The 21,147-nt window shown below is 38.4% G+C and overlaps 1 protein-coding gene across 19 annotated transcripts in view; it reads right to left on the reverse strand.

The window, feature by feature from the left end:
- Window positions 1-21,147, reverse strand: part of Fam135a (family with sequence similarity 135, member A) — an 89,727-nt gene that overhangs the window by 3,727 nt on the left and 64,853 nt on the right. For 9 of the 19 annotated variants that reach the window (NM_026604.4, XM_006496230.4, XM_006496232.4 and 6 more), the window contains 9 exons: window positions 18,179-18,252; window positions 16,258-16,412; window positions 13,716-16,044; window positions 12,124-12,284; window positions 10,298-10,389; window positions 9,729-9,826; window positions 7,370-7,521; window positions 6,191-6,301; window positions 295-408 (listed from right to left, as the gene is read on the reverse strand). In NM_026604.4, coding sequence (NP_080880.4) covers window positions 295-408; window positions 6,191-6,301; window positions 7,370-7,521; window positions 9,729-9,826; window positions 10,298-10,389; window positions 12,124-12,284; window positions 13,716-16,044; window positions 16,258-16,412; window positions 18,179-18,252 — 3,286 coding nt within the window. The remainder of the gene's footprint in view (window positions 1-294; window positions 409-6,190; window positions 6,302-7,369; window positions 7,522-9,728; window positions 9,827-10,297; window positions 10,390-12,123; window positions 12,285-13,715; window positions 16,045-16,257; window positions 16,413-18,178; window positions 18,253-21,147) is intronic. The other 10 variants (XM_006496234.3, XM_030242594.1, XM_030242595.1 and 7 more) reach the window with 3 other exon arrangements.

The raw sequence follows: 21,147 nt of genomic DNA on the forward strand, positions 1-21,147 counted from the left end.
GCCATCTCTTCCTAAGCAGTGCACAGAAACACACGAAGCACAAACGCTACATAACAACCAAGCCCAACAATGGAGGGGAACCAAAGTTCAGGTTCCTTTCCAGACAGCCGACTGCAGAAGCATTACGTACACAAAAGACAGCTCACATATCAGGAGGGGAAACTGAAAACCATGGAGAACCATGGCCTTTGGTCACAGGAGGGGAAGGAGGAAAGGGAAAGAGGTGACTTCAAGGCATATTCGGGAACAGTTCATTCCCAAATGACACTGCCTGTGGTACGGTCACGTCATTACCTGACTGCTTGTCCTTTAAAGCTGTTTTACACATTTCAATGCGGGCAGAATGGTAAGGAACATAGCGATCCTGCAGGGATCCAACCAGCACAACATTCTTGAAATAATGAAGTCCTAAAGGTAGAAAATAATGAATTACAATGCAGAACCTAACCAGATTTAAAACTAGTATCATAAAAATTAAACTTCCTCACCAGTACTACATTTTTTACTTTGAAAATAATTATGAATCTACTCTTCAAATTTCTACTTTTTAGAAAAAGCCTGTTTCAATGTATGCAATCTGCAATCTAGGAGAAATCCTTATTTGTACTTTCTGACGGCACAAGGACTCTGACATGGTAGACTGAGGACGCAAATGTGGGCCTCTAGGCTTCTGTAGGAGCATGTGATGGCATTCTTACCTCCCAGAATATACTCTGTAATACGTATGGATAATCCCAAAGACACAAAGTCACATTCTTCCATAAAAACACACCACTCTCCTGGCAGTGGTGGCGCACACCTTTAATCCCAGGACTTGGGAGGCAGAGGCAGGTGAATTTCTGAGTTCGAGGCCAGCCTGGTCTACAAAGTGAGTTCCAGGACAGCCAGGGTTAAACAGAGAAACCCTGTCTCAAAAAACCAAAGGGGGAAAAAAACAAAAAACAAAACAAAACAAACCCACCCAAAAAAACAAAAGAAAAAAACCACACCACTCCACTTAAAATTATTTAAAGCTTTTTCTTCTGTTTTCCCTCATAACACTTGTCTATCATTACCCACATGTTCTGCTTATTTGACTTGTGAAGTGAACACATGCTTAGAATTTCTTAGTGACAATAGTAATGGATGCTGTGACCCAGTCACACTTTTGTCACACACCCTCTCCCCCCGCAGACCTTTTTGGTTCGGGTAAGGACAGGGGTTCTTGATGACTAAAAAAGCCCATGTAGTACTTGACCTCTTAGCATCAGCAATATTCAAATTTGCTGTTTGCCTTGATTACTGAATAAAAATTTTTGTGGTTATTAACTATACTAATGGCAATATATTAGAACTGAAGTACGTAGACAAGGTATTTTGTTCTAGAATGTGCCACAGTAAAGATTTGGTACACACAGTAAAGATTTGCTTGAGTCCGAATCTTAGGACAAGGTAACTGTGGGATGACTGCTGATTCTGCAGGCTGGACTTTGGAGACATCTCCTTTTCTTTTGTGACTCAAGGAGAGTGACTCTTAAAAGGCTGAACCTACAGAAAGACCAGCAACACTCATGGCCAATATCATACATGCAGAATACAAAGCCATTCTGCCCTTTTCCTCATGAAATGCTAACAACTGTTCTGAGTGACAAGGTGAAAACCACAATTCTCAAGCAGTAAAAGAAACAATCAAATATCTATAAAGGAATTAATCAACTGCATACATACATAAACACAAATATTTCATAAAAATCTGGAGAACATGATTGCCTTCTTCATCATCCCATTTGAACAGATAGGGTGATCTGTTGTCCCTTTGGTAGCACATGATGGGGCAGGTCTCAGCACTGAGGTCCGCAGCCTGACTGCCCCTCCGTGACTGCCCCTCCGTGACTAGCCCCTCCGTGACTAGCCCCTCCGTGACTGCCCCTCCGTGACTAGCCCCTCCGTGACTGCCCCTCCGTGACTAGCCCGGCCTCTCTGAGGGGAGGCACAGAGCGCTGTCAACACTGATTTCCAATGCTTTCTCATGATGATTTGTTGTTCTTTTCCCACTTAGACAAAACAATCTGTCGATTTTTATTTTCTCTGTGTAACTATTTTGCCTCCGTGTATACATGTATACCACAATTGTGCCTGATGAGGCCCCCAGGGGCCAGATGAGAGTGTAAGATTCTCTGGAACTAGAGTCACAAATGTCTGTGAGCTGCCATACTGATGCGAGGAATAGAACCTGGGTCAGCAAGAGCCCCTAACTGTGAGGCATCTCTCCTGTTGTGTCACAGTCTTTTCCCACGTTGTGAGGATAAGGCATTTCCTCACTTTTAGATGAATGTTAAAAACATCTTTAGTCAACAGGGAAATGAAAATCAGTAGCCTTCCAATATACAAATGACTGAGATAGAAACCAGGCAAACAGTACTTTTCATAATAGCATAAAAAATACATTATTGAGATCATTAACTAAACAAGTCAAAGAATTTTATAATAAAAACTTTAAGACGCTGAAAAAACTTTGAGGAAGATAGCAGAAGATGGAAAGATCCCCCATGCTCATGGATTGGGAGGATTAATATAGCTAAGATAGTCATCCTACCAAAAGCAATCTACAGATCAAATGCAATCCCCATAAAAATTCCAACACAACTCTTTAGAGAAATTGAAAATAAAAATTTAAACTTCACATGGTAACACAAAAAGCTTAGGATAGCTAAAACAATCCAGAATAATTAATAATAATAATAATAATAATAATAATAAATAAAAATGCTGGAAGTACCACAATCCCTGATTTTAAGCTGTACTGCAGAGCTATAATAATAATTTAATAAGTATGGTATCAGCATAAAAGCAGACACAATGATGAGTTGGGGTTGAATTAAAGATCCAGACATACGTCCACACACCTATGGAAACCTGATTTGTGAGAAAGAAGTCAGAAATTGACACTGAAGAAGCCAGTGGCCAGTATCTTCAAGTGATGTTGACCAAACTGGATGGCTGCATCTAAAGAATGCAAATAGATCCCTATCTATCATCTTGTGCAAAACTCAACTTGGAATGGACCTCGGACCTCAGTATAAGAGCAGATACCCTGAATCTAATAGGAGAGAAAGTGACGATTAGGCTTGAACTCATTGGCATGGAAAGGATATTTTGAACAGAACACCAATAGCATAGGCCAACAATTAATAAACAGGATCTCATGAAACTGAAAAACTGCTGTATGACAAAGAACATGACCTGGACAAAGCAACAGACTATAGAATAGGAAAAAGATTTTTTTTTTTAATTAACTACACCCCTGTAGCATGCTAATATCTAAAGTATATAAGGAACTAAAAGAAGAACATTAAGAAGAAAAGTAACTTCATTTAAAATGGAGTTCAGAACTAAATAAGAGAGTTCTCAAAAGAGGAAACATAAATCTGAGAACAAAAATGTTCAACATCTTTAGTAACCAGGGAAATGCAAATCAAAACTTTGAGATTTCATCTTACCACAGTAAGAATGGCCAAGATCAATAAAACAAATGACAGCATGTGGTGGTAAGGGTGTGGGGAAATCAGAACACTCAAGCATTGCTGTTGAGAGTGACAATGTGTGCAGCCACTTCGGAAATCAGTGCAGGCAGTATTCAGGAAGTTGGGAACAGGTCTACATCAAGGTCTAGATATATCACTCTTAAATATATATATATCCAAGGATGCTTCATCCCACCATAGAGTCATTTGCTTAACCATGCTATTGCTGGTCTCTTCATAAAAGCCAGAAATTATATTCAGACCAGATACCCATCAGTGGATGAATGGATAAATAAAATGTGGTATGTTTACACAGTGAAGTATTATTCAGCTCTTAAGAGAAATAAAACTCACAGGTAAATGAACGTAGCTATATATATTTTTTAAAAAAATCATCCTGGGTGAAGTAACCCAAACCTCAAAAGACAACTGTTGTGTATTTTCTCTTACATGTGAATGTTGGCTTTTAAGCTTCGATGTGTTCTGTAACCCATATAAACACAGAGGTTAGGTACTTAGTAAGGTACCAGGCAAGAGAAGATCCTCCAAGGAAGGGTCATTAGATACAGTGCCATGGGAGAGATAAGGGAGAAACTAGAATGCACGGCTAAGGAGGAAGGGGATGAAGAGAAGAGCAAAGGATGGAATATAGAGGGAACAGAACACATTGAAGACCATTTAAAATCCAAATGGAAACCTACTTTGCAGCTCTGCAGAGGATATACACATAGCAACAAGGAGAACTGAGCCACTCAACAACACCCCAACTAGGTATCTTTGGCTACCAAGTAAAACCTCCAACGTCAGAAATGGGTTAAATCTTGAGTCATTCACCAACTCCTACACAACATCACAGGCTATTGGACGCCCCCCATAACCTGATGGTAAGGCCCTATTGTTGAAGACAACACTCAAGTGCAGAGTTGTTGAGCTGGTGCCAAGCTAGAGGCTTCGTCTCTACTGACCAGTATTCCTGGTATTTTAAGGTATTCTGCATCCCACCAGAGAAAGAAAAGCCTCAGTATCTCCCAACTACACATTCTATAACCCACAACAGCAACCTGCTGTGAGATGTACTTGTGCAATAATGGCACAAATGTTAAGTGGGTAACCATCACTTTCTGTTTGAATTTAAGGCCCATTCCTTGTTAGAACCTATATATGCCACTGCTATAGTGGCTGATATCCTGAGATTAGATAGGTCACAAGACTAAGGGAAACCCAACACTATTCTTCTTCTTTTTTTTTTTTAAAAAGATTTATTTACTTATTTATTTTATGTAAGTACACTGTAGCTGTCTTCAGACACTCCAGAAGAGGGCATCAGATTTCGTTACGGATGGTTGTGAGCCACCATGTGGCTGCTGGGATTTGAACTCAGGACCTTTGGAAGAGCAGTCGGCGCTCTTAACCACTGAGCCATCTCACCAGCTCCCCCAACACTATTATTCTGCAGATGTTTTGCTATATGCACCTATATGCATAGGTGGGTACCTCACTCAAACCACATTAAAAATCTTCTTTCAGCAGAATTAACTTTTCTTCTTGTAGTGAATTAACACAGAGACCCACAATTGGACAATGTGCAGAGTGAGAGAATTTGGAGCGCGAAGTCATAAATAAGATGTCTACATCAAACCCCATCCCTCAATGCTCAGGCATCTATGTGGAAGAGAATGATTCTACACGCCAAAAGTGATGGATGACTCCGAGCAAACAGTATTTGCACGGCAGGATTGATGCACATAAGAAGTCACAGAGATGGTGGCAGCACACACAAGGCCTGTACAGAGACACATTGCTGAGAGGACACAGTGGGCACAAGCTCTTGACTCTAACCAAGAAGCTAAGTGTAGTTGATACTTGCTGACAAACAGGAAAATCAGTGGAGTCCCACTAGATATCCACAGCTCAGGGCAAGTCCCAGGCCCAGGAGTAGTTGGCCAACACACAACAAACTTAATTTTTTAAAAAAAATTTTAATGTATTTTTTACTTTTTTTTTTCCGGGGGTGGGGTGGGTGTGGGTCCTAACAGTCTGTTCTCATCTTCATTTCTGTGTTTCTGCAGTGTTTTTGTGTTTTGAAAGAAAGAGGAAAAAGAACACACAGCTGGGTGAGTAGGGAGGTGGGAAGCATTAGGGAGGAGTTGGAGAGGGGAAACATGCTTTCAAAGGGAAGAGGAAAGACGAAACATTTAGCACTCTATCCCCAAAGAAAGTGCAATTTCTGACATTTTAAAAACATGTTTAACAGACAAGAAACAAAAAAGAAAAATATCTGGCAGTTTATAAAAAAGGCTGAAGGCTGTGGTGGGGGACAGCTAGAAGATCACAGTGATGGACAGAGACAGCGCTAGACAGTCCTGACTAATAGGGTTGGTGAGACAGCTGGTCAGGTAAAAGTGCTTGCTGACCCACAATTCCACCATATTGTCCTTGACTTTCAAATGTGTGTTGTGGCATGCATGTGTCCACCCTGCCTACACACACATGCAAATTTTAAAGTTCTGTACAGCTTGTTAAAGCCATAATCCTATCAAGAAATTAAGAACTACTTTAATAGTTTAGCATTAGATTCTGCTATTTCTTTCCAAAATTATGCCAGAATGATACAGTTCTGTCGCCAGAGACATCTGACAGTCTGTTAGCTCAGAAGCTTATCTTCTAAACTGCTGTGACATACTCACCCGCTTTATTACTAAGCTTATATAAAAATGTTTGGCGAGGGTCTGAATGATCTCGACATGTCAACTGTAAAAGAGAGCCTGATTTTTTCCATTTCTGCATAAACCAGAGACCTAGAAAGTTGAATATGATATGTGAGCACATATGGGAAGGTAGTAATACATAAATTTATTAATGTTAATATATACTCATTAAAAATAACATTTAATAATTAACATTTTGTTGGTTAATAAAAATGTATTTGCCAACTACTTTACTCTCTGATAAACATCTTTACATGTATTGCTTAATGGTGGTTCATGGAGGCACAGTGACAGAATATATAGTAGTATACAAACAGCAAACTTGGGATGAGTCCACCTTTAGGCAGCCAACTTAAAAGTATAAAACACAGAGAGCAAAACTTTAACCACAGTAGACCCAAATGTCCATGCGCTGGACTTTTAGTGAGAAGGTAGTTACAAGGAAGGTAAACAGACTTAATTTAAACAGCACTTGGAATGAATGACTCATCGACATCTTCTAGTGACAATTTGAAACGACTGGTTGGAAATGGGTACAAAGAAACTGGAATGATTCATCAATGAAATTTTAAATGTATTTTTACAGTGGGGATCTGACTAAGCTATCATATTAAAAAAATCCAAGGGAAAAATTAAATCAACCTATAGGTAAACTAAGGACCTGTCACATCTTAATAACTTTTTATATTGGTTTGGCAATATGACACATAACCTTTAATCCTAGAGTTATGCTTTTTTACTTTTTATTGATGTATTTAGTTTGTTGAGTATAAATGCTTGCCTGCATATAGATGTGTGCACTGCATGCATGTCTGTTGAAAGTCCCTAGACTTGGTGTGAGTGAGAAATCACATGAGTGCTGAGAATCACACTTGGATTCTCCGCAAGAGCAACACGTCCTGAAGTGCCAAGCCATCTCTCCAGTCCTCCATTATGCTTTTATAATTAAAGCTCTGAAAAGTGGCCAGCTGGCTAGTAGGGAAGATCTGTAAGTAACTGTTATAACAGTATTCTTATATACAAGATAAAAAATGAGCTTTATTTTCTATTTTATGAGAGTTCAGGTTATGTGACAAATTGGCTCTAAATATAAATAGCAAAAAATCCTAAAATTATCTATGTCACATTTTTTTAATACACAGTAACAAACCTTTCTACCTGTATTGACGAGAGCACTGCTGTTGTAGAGTGTACCAAGATGAGGTCCAGAAAGAGAGAGAAAGGTATGAAGTTTGCTGAGGTAATATTTAAACCTTGGCCTTGTAAGCACTGAACGGATTATTAAATTGCCTAACGAATGTCCAATAAAGCTGTAAGAAAGAAACAGAAAAATGTATTTATCATACAATATTCATTTTAAAGAGAGACACAAAGTAAGAAAAACCCTCAAATCTGATACACAAGAGATTATTTTGAAATATTATGAATTTTGAGATTAAATTATAGTTTAATACTTGAAATACTTTAACTTATAAAAATATAAGAATTGGATCTAAATTATGATAAGAAATACATTTTATAACACCTATCATAATGAGTAACTGTGTAGAAATAAATATATTTAAAAATATTTGTATAGGCTGGAGAGATGGTTAAGAGCACTGACTGCTCTTCTGAAGGTCCTGAGTTCAAATCCCAGCAACCACATGGTGGCTCACAACCACCCGTAAAGAGATCTGACGCCCTCTTCTGGTGTGTCTGAAGACAGCTACAGTGTACTTACATATAATAAATAAATGAATCTTTAAAAAAATTAAAAAACTATTTGTAGAGGTTGGATGGGTCACAGACGGCTCAGCAGTTAAACGTACTTATTGCTCTTGCAGAGGAGCCTGGCTCAGATCCTGGCCGCTGCACTACAGCCTCCAGGTGTGTGTGTGCTTCCAGGTCTTGGGGCTCTGGTGCTCTCCTCCAGCTTTCATGGTCACAGGCAGACAGATCTCACACACACACACACACACACACACACACACACACATACACACACACACTCTCATGAAGATAAAACATTTGTATACGCAATGGAAATCTTTAAGAAATAGTCATATAATAACTCGGTCCTAACTTTTCCAAATTATTTATTTGTTAAGCCTCAAATATAACAATGAAATTGTACATATAAAAGACAAGACAACTTGTAAGAAATTATCTATTTGCTGCTCTTATGCTGTTGAGAGTTTAAAAGTAATGGAATGAGGAGATAGTGTAGTTGCCCAAGTGCTTGTCTAGGAAGGTGAGGACCAGAGTTCAGTCATTAAACGCACATCTCAAAGAACATGCTGGGAATGCAACCTCTCAGCAGTCCCATGATGGAAACTGACTCTGGCTAACTGCCCTGCAGTCACCCACGTATGCTGGATGCTATGGCACCCCCCCCCCCCAAAAAAAAAACACAGAGTAAATACATTCCACTACAAAAAACAAAACAAGATGTGCATGTGGGTGCTTCCTTGCATCTCAGGTGCTGGAGAGGTAGGGACAGATGGACTTCTGGGGTGTGTTTGCAGCTAACCACTCTGGTCTACTTGGTGAGGTCAGGGCTAGGGAGAAAGCCTGTCTCAAACAGTGCCTGAGAATGGACACCTGCGGCTATCCTCTGGCCTCTCTGTGTGTGAATATACATGCATGTGCATGCACACATACACCAAAAATTTAAGGAAAAATAATTTAAAATGTTAACCAACATGTATTACCACTATGTATCTGTAGGTTCCAATGTTTTGGTTCAAATCATGTATGTAATGTCTCATCACCAAATGACGGTAGTCAGCATTTGCGTGTCCTCAGACAGCCGTCACTTCAGTCTGGGGAAAACTGCTGGCTCTCGGCACGGGAACAGTACCTGCTACTACTCACCTAGTTTCTGTCCCTAAAATTTATTCTGAACATTCTATACAATAATATAACCTTTCCTCAATGGTGAGTGCACGTGTACATGTTTCTGTGCATATACATACAGGTTCATATATGTGCATACATGTGTAAAGGCCAGAGATTAACATCAACTATACTCTTTTATTGTTTTCCATTTTACTTCTTTAGAGACAGGGTCTCTCAATGAACCCAGAGCTCACAAACTGACTAGACAGACTGGCCAGCATGTTCCAGGAACCACTTACTTGTCTCTGGTCCCCAGCACTAGACTGACAGATGTGCACCATTGTGCCTGGCGTTTACATGGTGTTGGGGATCTGAACTTAGATCCTCATTCTTGCATAGCAAGATACAAAGCAATTTACCAACTGAGCCAATTTTCCTAGTTCTAAGATATAGTTATAGGTTCTTGTAATTCACTACACGATCATAAGTTATTTTGTATGTATGTATGTATGTATGTATGTATGTATGTATGATGTATATGTGTGCATGTGGAAGACAGAGGACAGTACATGGATGTTGGCTCTCTCCACAGCACCACAGTCTTGTTATCAGCTGAGCAGATTAGGTTGACAGTACTACAGACTGTTTTGTTCTTTAAGTCACAGAAATATAAAAATAGACAGTGTAATAATGTTACCTTATTTTTGAGACTGTTAAACTATATATCTGAATATACTGTATGATCTCATCCAAAAGGCGATCAGTCATGCAGTCAAAATCAGCAAAAGTATCATTCTAAACAAGAGGAGAACATGTTATATACTAAAATATACCATAACATGAAATACAATCATACATTTTTTTTTAAATTTAGGTTTTATCAATATAGTTGAGTTCACTTTAAGGCAAGTTAGTGATTGTAGAATTCATTATATTAAAGTGAACAAGAAAGTTTCTAAGGGAAAGGAGTCTCAGTACCTGTAATAGCACTTGCTTCATTTAGCTATGTCTTAGGCTAGTAGGATTAAACACAGGGCCTCCAATAATGACTTAATTAATAAAACTTTTGTACAGAAATGTGAACTCTAAAATGTTTTACGCACAAAGAGAACTCCTAAGTCAGAATGTATGTCCTTTGTCTATGAACTGATGGTAATTTCACAAAAGTCAGAAGTGTTTGTAAGACCACAGGCATTGTGTAGCAAGCAAAATGTAGGAACTGGCACAAAAATGTTTGCTGCCACTGAAAATACCGCCTTATTGTACCTGGTTTCTCTCAGACATAAGAAAATCAACTCTTCCCCCAGGCAGTCCAAGTTCAATGTATGTTTTTACTAGTCGGAGATCTGCACTGTTTCCTAGAAAATGAAAAGCAATGTTTAAAGATGAGGAGGAGGAGGAAAAGGTGTCACGCATACAATCATGCACTTTCACGGTTTTTGGAAACAGAAAGTTCTTGTCTTAATCCATTTGCTGACAGACAATGTGTTGTGTAAAAGAGTTTTCAGCCGATATCCTTTAACGGTTGAGTTCTTAAGAAGTTTGGTTCACGTATCTACCAAACAGCACAGCCCTTTACAGACTAACAGCAGTCAACGAGTGAGTTGCTCTCCATTACTGCCCTAGGTAATGTAATAAATTTTGAATGTATTTATATTTATGTTTAGTCTGTTGACCTTCCTTCGGTGGCTACAGTTTAATAACCATTACGTAAAAATACATCAGTAGGCATATTTAAAGAGAGAAATAAAATATACAGATATAAAATATAGAACGCCTTTAAAATTAGTAGATTTTTCAGATTCCTTTGGTTTGCTAGGAATGTATACATGCTATTATCAGGTGCTCAATTTTATTTTACCCTTCTAATATCTACTGTTTGGTACTTCATTATCAATTATTGAGATGTTATTCTTTTTTATTTCTAATTTTAAAATGGATACCTCTAATTTTCACTATTAAATGTAAGACTTCCATGGCTTAGAAACACATCCAATTAATCACAACTACGGGCTGGAGAGTAGTTCTCCTTACTACCTAATGTTTAGTTCATACTTCATATTCACTGGGAATGGTTCTTGTATCTCATCAATTATTCATATTAATTTACTTATGTACTATACTGTAAAGAAATTTCTTTATATTTATTGCTGTATTCTGGACATAGAAAATTTGTTATAATAATTTAATATTAATGCTACAAGCTAGAGTTTTATTTACCATATCAAATAGTCTGTTTAGGGGAGTATGATGGTGTTACCAGATTTGGTACCATAGTTGGAATAACCAAAGAATGGGCTGCAGTCCATCTTTTTTCTATTATTCTGAACCAATTTATGTGACATAAAGACAGTCTGTGTTGTGAAATTTTCAATAAAGGAAATCTGCCAGATAATTCTGTCAAAAATGTTGTTTTGCAGATAGTTCTTTGACATGACATTATTTGAAGATAGGGTTAAAAGATTGTTATTGAAGATGTTTTATTTCTTTTAGAGTCTTTTAAAAAAGATCTTTATTTAACATTTTTATATCCCACAAAATAGTTTGTTGTAGAATTAAAGTAATATGTCATATTAATCTAGAAATAGTTGGTGTTTTTCTATTAGCTTGGAAAATTAGAAAGGAAAACCTGCTGCTGCTGTGAAGCTACAGCATGACGTCAGTGCTGCCTAAGCTTAGCAAGGATGCCAATTTCCTCCCAGTCCCTCAGGCCTAAGAAGCAAGGGAAAGAGAACAGGAAACTGTTAAGGGACAGTCCTAAGGTTATGGTTGATAAAATCAGCAAGAATACCGAAAAAATTACAATGAAAACATTTACATGAGTGTCAGATCATCATTCATATACATACATATGTATATGTACTATATATACACATACATACATATAGTCAGCAGCAAATTTACTTTAAAAAGAACAAAAATCAAAATCTAACATTATATTTAGTAAAGTACAGTATATCTGTTTCAAAATGTAATATTCAATTAATTTTAGCAATTCACCACTTTTCAAGTTCAAAGATTACAGAAAACTGACTGTCCTATTAGGAAAAGGTACAGAGTTGCCATGGCAGGTGTCAATGGCTGGCACATACCATCTAGACCATGGACACAGACAATGAGATGCACGCCGTCCTCAGAGCCGTCCTCTTCGTCCATGCTGAAGTACGGTGCTGAGGATGCCAGCAGAGGAACATCACTGTACATGAAACCAGGCAGTCTGAGTTGCTTCAGCTCTTCTTTTGCCTGAAGGAAGCTGAAGTGAAGTGTTATAGGAAACAGCCTTTACTAAAGATCAGTCACCCTTTGTTCTTAGAAACAAAAAGAGCACATAATGAACTTAGAGAAGTGTAGGAAAAGAGGCTCAGCAATATTTGTAAAAACCAAGAAACTACGTGGGTCATCTAAGTGATTTTATCAAAGGATTACTGTTTTGGTTCTTTTAGTACATATTCTAATTAAATACAATGAACACTTCAAGCCTGAAGTAACTTGAAAGTAGTCTTTTCAACTTGAAACTAAGAAAATGTTAGAAGTGGTTTACACTTTCTCCAAAATTTAATATTACATGCATAGAATAACTGAAAGCACTGGAAAATGGCAACTGGTATTTACATGTAATCAAACTCTTTCTTCTTTATTCTTTTACAACTTGGAAAAAAAACAAGAAAGAAAGAAGCTATCATATAAAGCACAGTTGTGAGCATGGTATTACAGCAAGGTAGGTTCTTTGAATTTTTCTCTAATATTCCAATAAGGAGCAGCACCAAGAGAGGTACAGGACTCTAACAGGCAGCATGTAGTATTTGGCATGATAATAAATCTAATTTGAAGACTGTGAACACAACTGCTATTTAACATGACAGCCATTTGGCTGAAACTACGTGGAAAGAACAGAGTAGACGGATCGTAGCCTCTTGAGTATACACTGGGTGAAGACAGAGACTTTGTCTTCTGATGCCTCAGAGGAACTGAGAAGATCCCAAAGGTGCCATCAGTTTTTGTTTGTTCCTGAGACAGGGTCTGTCCCTGGGAGGGCAGGCTGGCCTTGAACTCATAAAGATGTGCCTGACTCACTCCTGAGTATGGGATTAAAGAAATATGCTATCATGTCAAGCTAGTATATAAGTTTTCAAATCAGTGACGGTTACCCTATTATTGCTTAGGTTTTATATATAATCCATAGTAATCTATTACTTTAAAAATCGACTGTACACACGCTCGACTCCTCACCTCACAGATGATGGCTTGGTCTAGGTTGAAACAAGATCTTGGGAACCTGTGCACACAGATCCATCTGCTACTGGAAACAACTGACTTAAGCAAGGTGACTGACTGAGGCCCGTAGGCTTAAGGAGGTCCTACAGATGTGACACTCACTATCACCCGTATGTCCCACGTGTACTCATTACAGATCAGCTCTTCCTTGAAGTTATGAGGGAAACTGATGTCCTGACAAAAGCAGGGTTTTAATCTTAGCTACTGTACAACTCTAATGTGAAACTGCTGAAAAACAAATCCAACCTATACGACACGACCATTTGGAAAAAGACTTCCAAAGGTATACTGTGCCCATTTCACCATTTTTAACAATCAAGGAAACATGTTTTGTTAAAGGAAACCCTCTGGCACTGCACTGATGTTCCAGATATATGCTTAGCACACAATATTGAGTTCCATTACTTACGCGTGTATTTGAGGTTTTGGTGAATTTTCATACCAGGAGGTTGAAGAACTGAAGTTGTAAGAAATGCTGCTTGGTTGCTTTGTAATGGCATCAACTTTACTTCTAGAAGAATATTTAACACAAGGAGACTCTCGCAGAGCAGATGGGAAGGACAAACAACCAGATGTACAAACAGCAGGAACAGTCACACCAGCACTCAGATAGTTGCTGCTTAGTTTTTCAGACTGTTCATGTCTTCCTTCTCCTAACTCGTTTCCACTTATATAGTGAACACTTACTGTTCCATCCGTAGCTGAAAAATCTGTTTCTTCATGATACCCATTTTGAACCATTTCTTGATCCTCCTCTTCCTCCTCTTTGCCCTGTTCCTGCTGCAGATCACTAATCCCTTTGTCGCAGGTTTCCTGAGAGCTAACTGGACTGTGGCAGGTAATAGCACATGCATCAGAAACATCTGTAGTGCTCTGAGATCCAAAATAATTTTCCACCAGCCCTTGTTTTACCACATCAGTACTGCTGGAAAGAGGGTCACTTTCCACAACAGGGGCTGCTGAACACACTTGTTTGTGATTTAATGGCTCACCGCTCTTTCCTTCCACAGTTCTATCTGCACTGAGCCCTGCATCAGTGCAAACAGAACCTGAGACCACACAGGGAGAACCTAAGCAAATCAGTTTTGAATTTAGTGTTGGCACTGATTCCGTGGAGTTGTTACTAGATGTACCCTGACTCTGGGGGCCTGTAAAGGGAGCATCCAAATGAGGTTTGGAGCCCCAGCTACTTCTCACACCACTAGAAGCATCTTCATCCAAGAAAACGAGCCGTAAAGGGTCCTCAGTGCTTAAATCTAAGGAATGCATTGCTAACGTATCATTGTCCAAATGTCCTGAAAAAACAACACTTTGTTGTTGCAAAATAATACTTGACTTTTTAGTATCGTCGCATTTTGGCAGATCCATTGTTCCTAGATTGAATACAGTTTTACTGTCACTTAGATGACAGTCAGGCACAGCAGACTTCTTACAGTTGTCATCGGGTGACAGTTCATCATCTGAAGGCAGGGAGTTTATGGATGTCAAAGATGACTGTATTTCACTTAAAGCACTTGTGCTCTCAGTGCAATGACTTCCTAATGAAAATTTTACATTGTGATCAGGCTTCATCAAAAGCTGAGGAAATAACCTTTCATTATTGCAAGGACCTGGCCCTTGGAGAGTCTCAAAGGCTATCTCCGGATTTGGATGTGTTGCAAAAGAACTTGGTTCACTTTCAACACCTGAATCTGAGAATCTAGAGGAGGCATACGTGGCATTAGTGTCTGGTAATTTAATCGTGTCACTACTTACTGCAACATGATATTCTTTTGTAGAAGGAGCAGGTAGATTACTTCTGAATTTAGTTAATGATTCTTCAGTAGAATGACATTTTGTCTCCTGTAAAGCATCCCTTTCAAGTGGTATATCTATAGACTTGGGTTTATCATTAGAGTCTAAGGCCTCAAAATCTGGCAGTAAATTATCCACAAATAGTTCAGCTTCTTGAAGCTCTGTCCAAGGTCCTATTTTAACAGTAATTTTCTCTCCATTGAAAGACTCTTTACTGCTGGACTTGACTTCAAGTGTTCTAACTCCCGAAGATGGGGTTGTCTGATAGTCATGGCAATCATTTGATGAACTTGTAGATGCCAGATTGTGTTCCGTATCTGGAATATCACTATTGTCTTGGGATATAGCAAGTTTACCTGAAATGGACAAATTTGCACAAAGATTTAGGCTGCCAGAGTTCAAGAGCTCGAACTGGTCTGGTTGCATATTTTCAGTATCTGGAGACTTATGTTCACTTCTGTCTGTGTTAGCTGACAAAGAGCTAGCTTCCTTTTGACTTGGCTGTCTGGTGTAGGTCTTTGGGTCAAAATTACCTGCACACAGTGTGGGATCCAGACCTTCCTTCTGACTATGTGAAGGACTGCCTTCCAAGCATTTAGTGAAATCACTTGAGGCTGTAGTTTTCAAACATTTGTAGCTTACTAAAACCACAGAATCTTTAGAGTTCTGTTTTATTAACTTTTTTGTGTTTTCTGGTTTCATTGTTTTCATGAGCTTAGTGACCTTAACCTTGGATTTATTTGATTCTTCATTCTTTCCTTTTAGAGATTTTGTTAGCTGCTTTTCACCTTCTGTATAGCAATTACTGGAGGCAACAGCAGGTCTGACCTTCAACTCTGGGCTAGAAAGTCCTACTACAGAGCTTTCTTCAGTCTCATGTTTATCCGTTTTACTGGCCTCTGATATCTGAAGACTTTGAATTCCCATCCAGGGCGCATCTAAGTCTTTTATTCAAAGAAAAAAGATTCAAGTTTACAAGTGTGAGAACTCAAAGGATCAAAACTACTTTTTCTAACTATAACTTTCTACTTTCCTCAAAAGTAAATGAAACTAGAAGGGAAAATGATTTACTATTAGGGGATGGTTTTATGTATACTTGGAAGAATATACTAACATTGACATACAGAGCTTATGTATTTTAGTTAGATTATACTTACCTTCAATAACTGAATCTAAATACCTATCTTCAAAGATTATAGGTAATGAATTGAGATCTCCATCTAATTCACTACATTCAATAGGTAGGGGTGGAAGAGAACTGCAGAAGGAAGTATTTTTGATAGCGGTGCACATCTGTAGATGACTCTGAGCACTGAAAAATATTCTTAAGTCAGATGGTAGTGAAAAAATAATTACACCCACTCCACTTTAAACTCTATCCTGTTCTCTTCCCCCACCAGTTCTAGTCCCTTTCAAGATAATATATCCTTGGGAGCATTCTCTTGCTCAGAGGGGGAAAAAAAAAACAGATAAAATGAAAACTAGGGTTTACTGATACTAAATTATTGACATAAAATTATAGTTTGTTGACAAACTAATTCTTAATCTATTGTATCATTTCCTATATTATTTCAAGGTGAATGTCAATGCATACTGGTTGAAGTGTCAAATTTGCTGTAAACAGCCCACAGAAGTAGTACCAAAAGTTCAACGCTTCCTAATTATATAAAGAGAACACAGGGAAAATGTGTGTTCCACATGGCTGTTTTATTAATACATATTGATAAGTACAGTGAACAGCCATTTAAAACAAGATATATAAATTTCTAAATCAAAATAGTGATCAGAAAAATATTCTAGGGGGGCTGGAAGATGGATGACTGAGTAATTAAAAGCATTCAAGTGTTCTAGCAAAGGGCCTGGTGTGAATCCCAGCACCCACATGGTGGCTTACAACCGTCTGTAACTATAGTTCCAGGAGAGCTGAATCCCTTCTCTGCTCACCAATAGCACCAGGCACACACATGGAGAAATATACACATTCAGAAAAAAACATCAGACACATTAAAAAAAATACAAAAATTTTTTAGAAAAACTCTAATAATTTTTTTTAAAAGTCAAAAGTGTATAATAAAAACTCCATTTAATTATTGCCCAGTCTGAACAATTAACACTTGTCCTGGTTTTATAATTCACTACTGACTACCTTTAATGTCCAGTTATTGTTTATGGGTAATTTTAGGAGGACACACACACACACACACACACACACACACACACTAAAATATATCCTATGATTTAACAAGTGAATATACAACACAGAATATTTCCATGATTTAGTGTCCTCCCGTTTCCATAATTTCCCGGTCATGTCAACCCCAAGAGGACCACTGTTTGGACTTTTTTCACTTTACAGTTTTGCTTGTTCAAAATTTCATATATAAAAAATCATACAGAATTCAAAAAGTCTGCTTTACTTTTTTCAAGTGAAATTACTTCCAACAATTCTTTAAGGACAAGGAAAATGAGCCCTGACCATAGTCAGTAGAAAAGACGAAAGGCATTTCTTTGGGTTTTTGTTTTGTTTTTCAAGACATGGTTTCTCTATGTAGCCCTGGCTGTCCTGGAACTCCAATGTAGACTAGGGTGGCCTCAAACACAGAGATCCACCTCCCTCTACCTCCTCACTGCTGGGATTAAAATGTATGCCACCACTGTCCAGCTATTTTCAGTTTATCACTTATGTCACTGAAGGCAGTGCCATTCATATTCAGACTGTGGAGATATTACACAAAAACGATGAATGTGAGCTATTCTGACCTGAGAAAGGAGAAGCAGAAGTTGGCAGCATGGGCAGAACAGAGGCCCATGGTACTATCAAAGGTGTGGCAAAGCTTACATCAAGGGACACAGTGCTAGTCCATTATGCTAGTCCATTATGCTTTTATTTGATCAGAAAGGGACTTTCAAAAGGTAATTCCTAGGATTAAACCTAATACGATTGGATTTCTAAATCTGAAATGCCTTCATTTTCTTCTGCTTTAAACACTATCCAGTCTGTTATTAATTATGTCTAAGATATCATATGTAAAAGGATATAAAATAGAATTAGCTGCATTTTGAATTTGTGCTACTTACTGGAGTTCTTGGTATGCAATGGCAGCTTCTCTTGGATGTTCAAAACAAAAGAACGCCTCCGAAAATCTGCGAACCTACAGAATTTAAAAAAGGAGCATTGATCACGTGGCGGCTCACATCAGTCCAGCACAGAATCCAGGTGGAGATGCCGACTCCACCAGGCACCCAAAGCCAGGCCTGTGAGGACTCAACTTCTTCCCTTCAGTGCTAAATCACTGCACTTCTAGGTTGTGTGGACTAAAGAAACAGAACTGAGTGAGAGAAGTTAACATTTTGTATCCCACTTCTCCTCCATGGTTCTTGTTCTGTTTGCTTCCTGACACATGGGGGACGGACCATGTCTGCTCCGACAGACACTGATGTATGCTGACCATGAACTGACTGACCTATTAGCACTGGGACTTTGGGCAGTTGACTTCTGAGCTTCAGGTGATGCACTTTGAAATAACAATCAATACCTGCTGTGCACATGGCACCCTGAAGAACAAAGACTATGTGCCCAGGAGTTTCGATGTGGACAGTCTATAAGCACATGCTTCTGTCTAGCACTCACTCATCCTGCCTTAACACGACTATGCACAGATCACATCCTTCTCTAGTAATATGGTGTTCTTTACAGGAGGAACTCTGTTTTATACTTTGCTTTTTCAGATGGGGTCTAACTGTTTAGGTCTGTTTAGCCTGGGTCTTGCACTGTAGACCAGGCTGGCCTTGAACTCACTGAGATCTACTTGCCTGGGCTTCCCCAGTGCTAGGATTAAAGGTGTGCACCGTGATGGCTTCTGTGCCCACTAAGAACACATTTTGGCATGCTATAGAAGAATGTACTTCGTAAATATATACTGAATTTGCTATTTCCTCCATTGTGTTTGTATTTTGACATTTATTTTTAATTATAAAAGGGGAGGGTTTTTGTTTGTTTGTTTTTTGGTACTAGAGTACTTACTAGTAAGCCAATTAAGAGGGGAAGATATCTTACTTGGGTACACAGAGGGAAGAGAAATATTCACATGTTCAAATCATATTATACTAAGGACTTTTTGGTGTGTGTGTACACATTCATTTGGTGACTATAAAGTATAAATGTCTATTTTTATTACATTAGGTGCACATTATATTTCTTTAATAATACCCACCCTTTCCCTTATGTCCTTTCTGTCTCCTTTGGCGGTTCCTCAGAGGACATTCCTTTCCTTTAGCTTCCATTGGACTTCTAGAGTCAGTGAGCTGCTTCCTTTCTCTCCTTAGCAGCCCTGATTCCTGCAGTAAGCCTGTGTTGAGGCTGATGTAAACCTTAGCATGCTACGGGGGAGGTATCTTCCTTTAGTACTTGAGAAATCTACTGCAAAAAGAGCCAAGGAAGTGATAAGCCTGGCCTTTCAAGTACACATTTGGGAAACTCCAAAACTGTGCTCTAAAGGTCTTAGCTTTTTGCCTTTTTACACCAAGGCTTGTTGCAGAAATACTTCCTTGCCTTATGTACTCAAATGAAGTTCTTTTCCCAGATTCTCTGAGTTATATTAGCACACTAAGATAACATGCAATGAATGAGTCTATTGTGTCATGGTAACTGTGGTATGACTGCCACCTGATGGCAACACATAATATTAAAATTTGTTAGGTTTGCAAATTTAAATTGAAGGGATACCACACCTCCCTATATCATTGCTTTGTTACAGCTGCTTATAAAGGTGAGTTTGGTTGTATACTCTAATTTAAAAATAATCAATATCACAACTATTCAAACTTGAACAAATAGAAAAAAAGCTGAACTTTTGCTTTAAAGAGCTCACTGTTCTTTTCTGGGTTCACTCTACTATTTTGTTCAAATTGTTAAGAGTATTTGTTACACTAATTCTACATGCCTAACCCTGGATGTGCAGCGTCTCCATGTCACAGATCATAATTGTTATAGTAACCTGAAAAGTGAAGGCACCTGACAAATGTTTGATTGCATGTCCTTTGCTCTTTGTGTTACCGTAATGCTTTAGTACACAAACTATCTCACATTTAATAACAGATACAATTCTAACTTACTTAAATGAATTGATTTCTCTATCCACATCTCTTCCAAAGGAGCAAATTTAAAAAGTAAAACTTTATTTTTGTACATGTGATAGGCCATTTTATTTTACCTATCTTTATTGAAACTTTCTAGGCCTTTCTGCTCTTCCTGGTGCTGGAATCTGAACCCAGCACACATGTGAGGCAGTGCCTACCCAAGGAGCTCCATTCCTTGCTCAGCATTTTCTGATTCTATGGAGTGATATCTGAATTATGGCATCACACATTTAAAATACATTTTGATGAATTCACATGAGAGCATCACTGTACTAAGGACAATATCCGTCAAAGAGAACATGATGATTTGCAGCGACAACAGCATATAACTAGTCAGACAACACTGTGAGAAGCAAAGCTTGCGTGCTTTCTCTTTCCTTTTTTGAGACTGGGTCTTATTCTGTAACCTTGCACTTGCTTTGTACTTCATGTTGATCAAAAGCTCATGGCAAGCCTGACTCTGTTATCCAGGCGCATGGATAACAGACATGAACTACCATGCCCAGCTATAATAACCTGATATAGAATATCCACCTCAGGCATGGCAGCACACGCCTTTACTTCCAGTATTGAGAGGCAGAAGTGGATCTCTGTGAGTACAAGGCCAGCATGATCTACATGCTGAGTTCCAGGACAGCTAGAGCAGCATAGGAAGACTGTCTCAAAAAAAGAAAAAGAAAGACGATACAAAAAACTGACTAATCCAACTAGCTAGCTAATCCCCTTCCAAAAATTCTTGTAAGTAAAGGATAAAAAAAGAAATACTAATAAAAAAATACAACTTGGGACCTTTTAACATAGGAACTAATATTCCAATAATTTTGGAAGAATAGGATGCTTGTATGTTCAGGTTGAGTTTATCTAAACTTTGTAATAATTCTATCATTAGGAAAGGGCTAAATTACAGG

The sequence above is a fragment of the Mus musculus genome, chromosome 1 (assembly GCF_000001635.26).
Source record: "Mus musculus strain C57BL/6J chromosome 1, GRCm38.p6 C57BL/6J".
NCBI classification, from domain to species: Eukaryota; Metazoa; Chordata; class Mammalia; order Rodentia; family Muridae; genus Mus; species Mus musculus.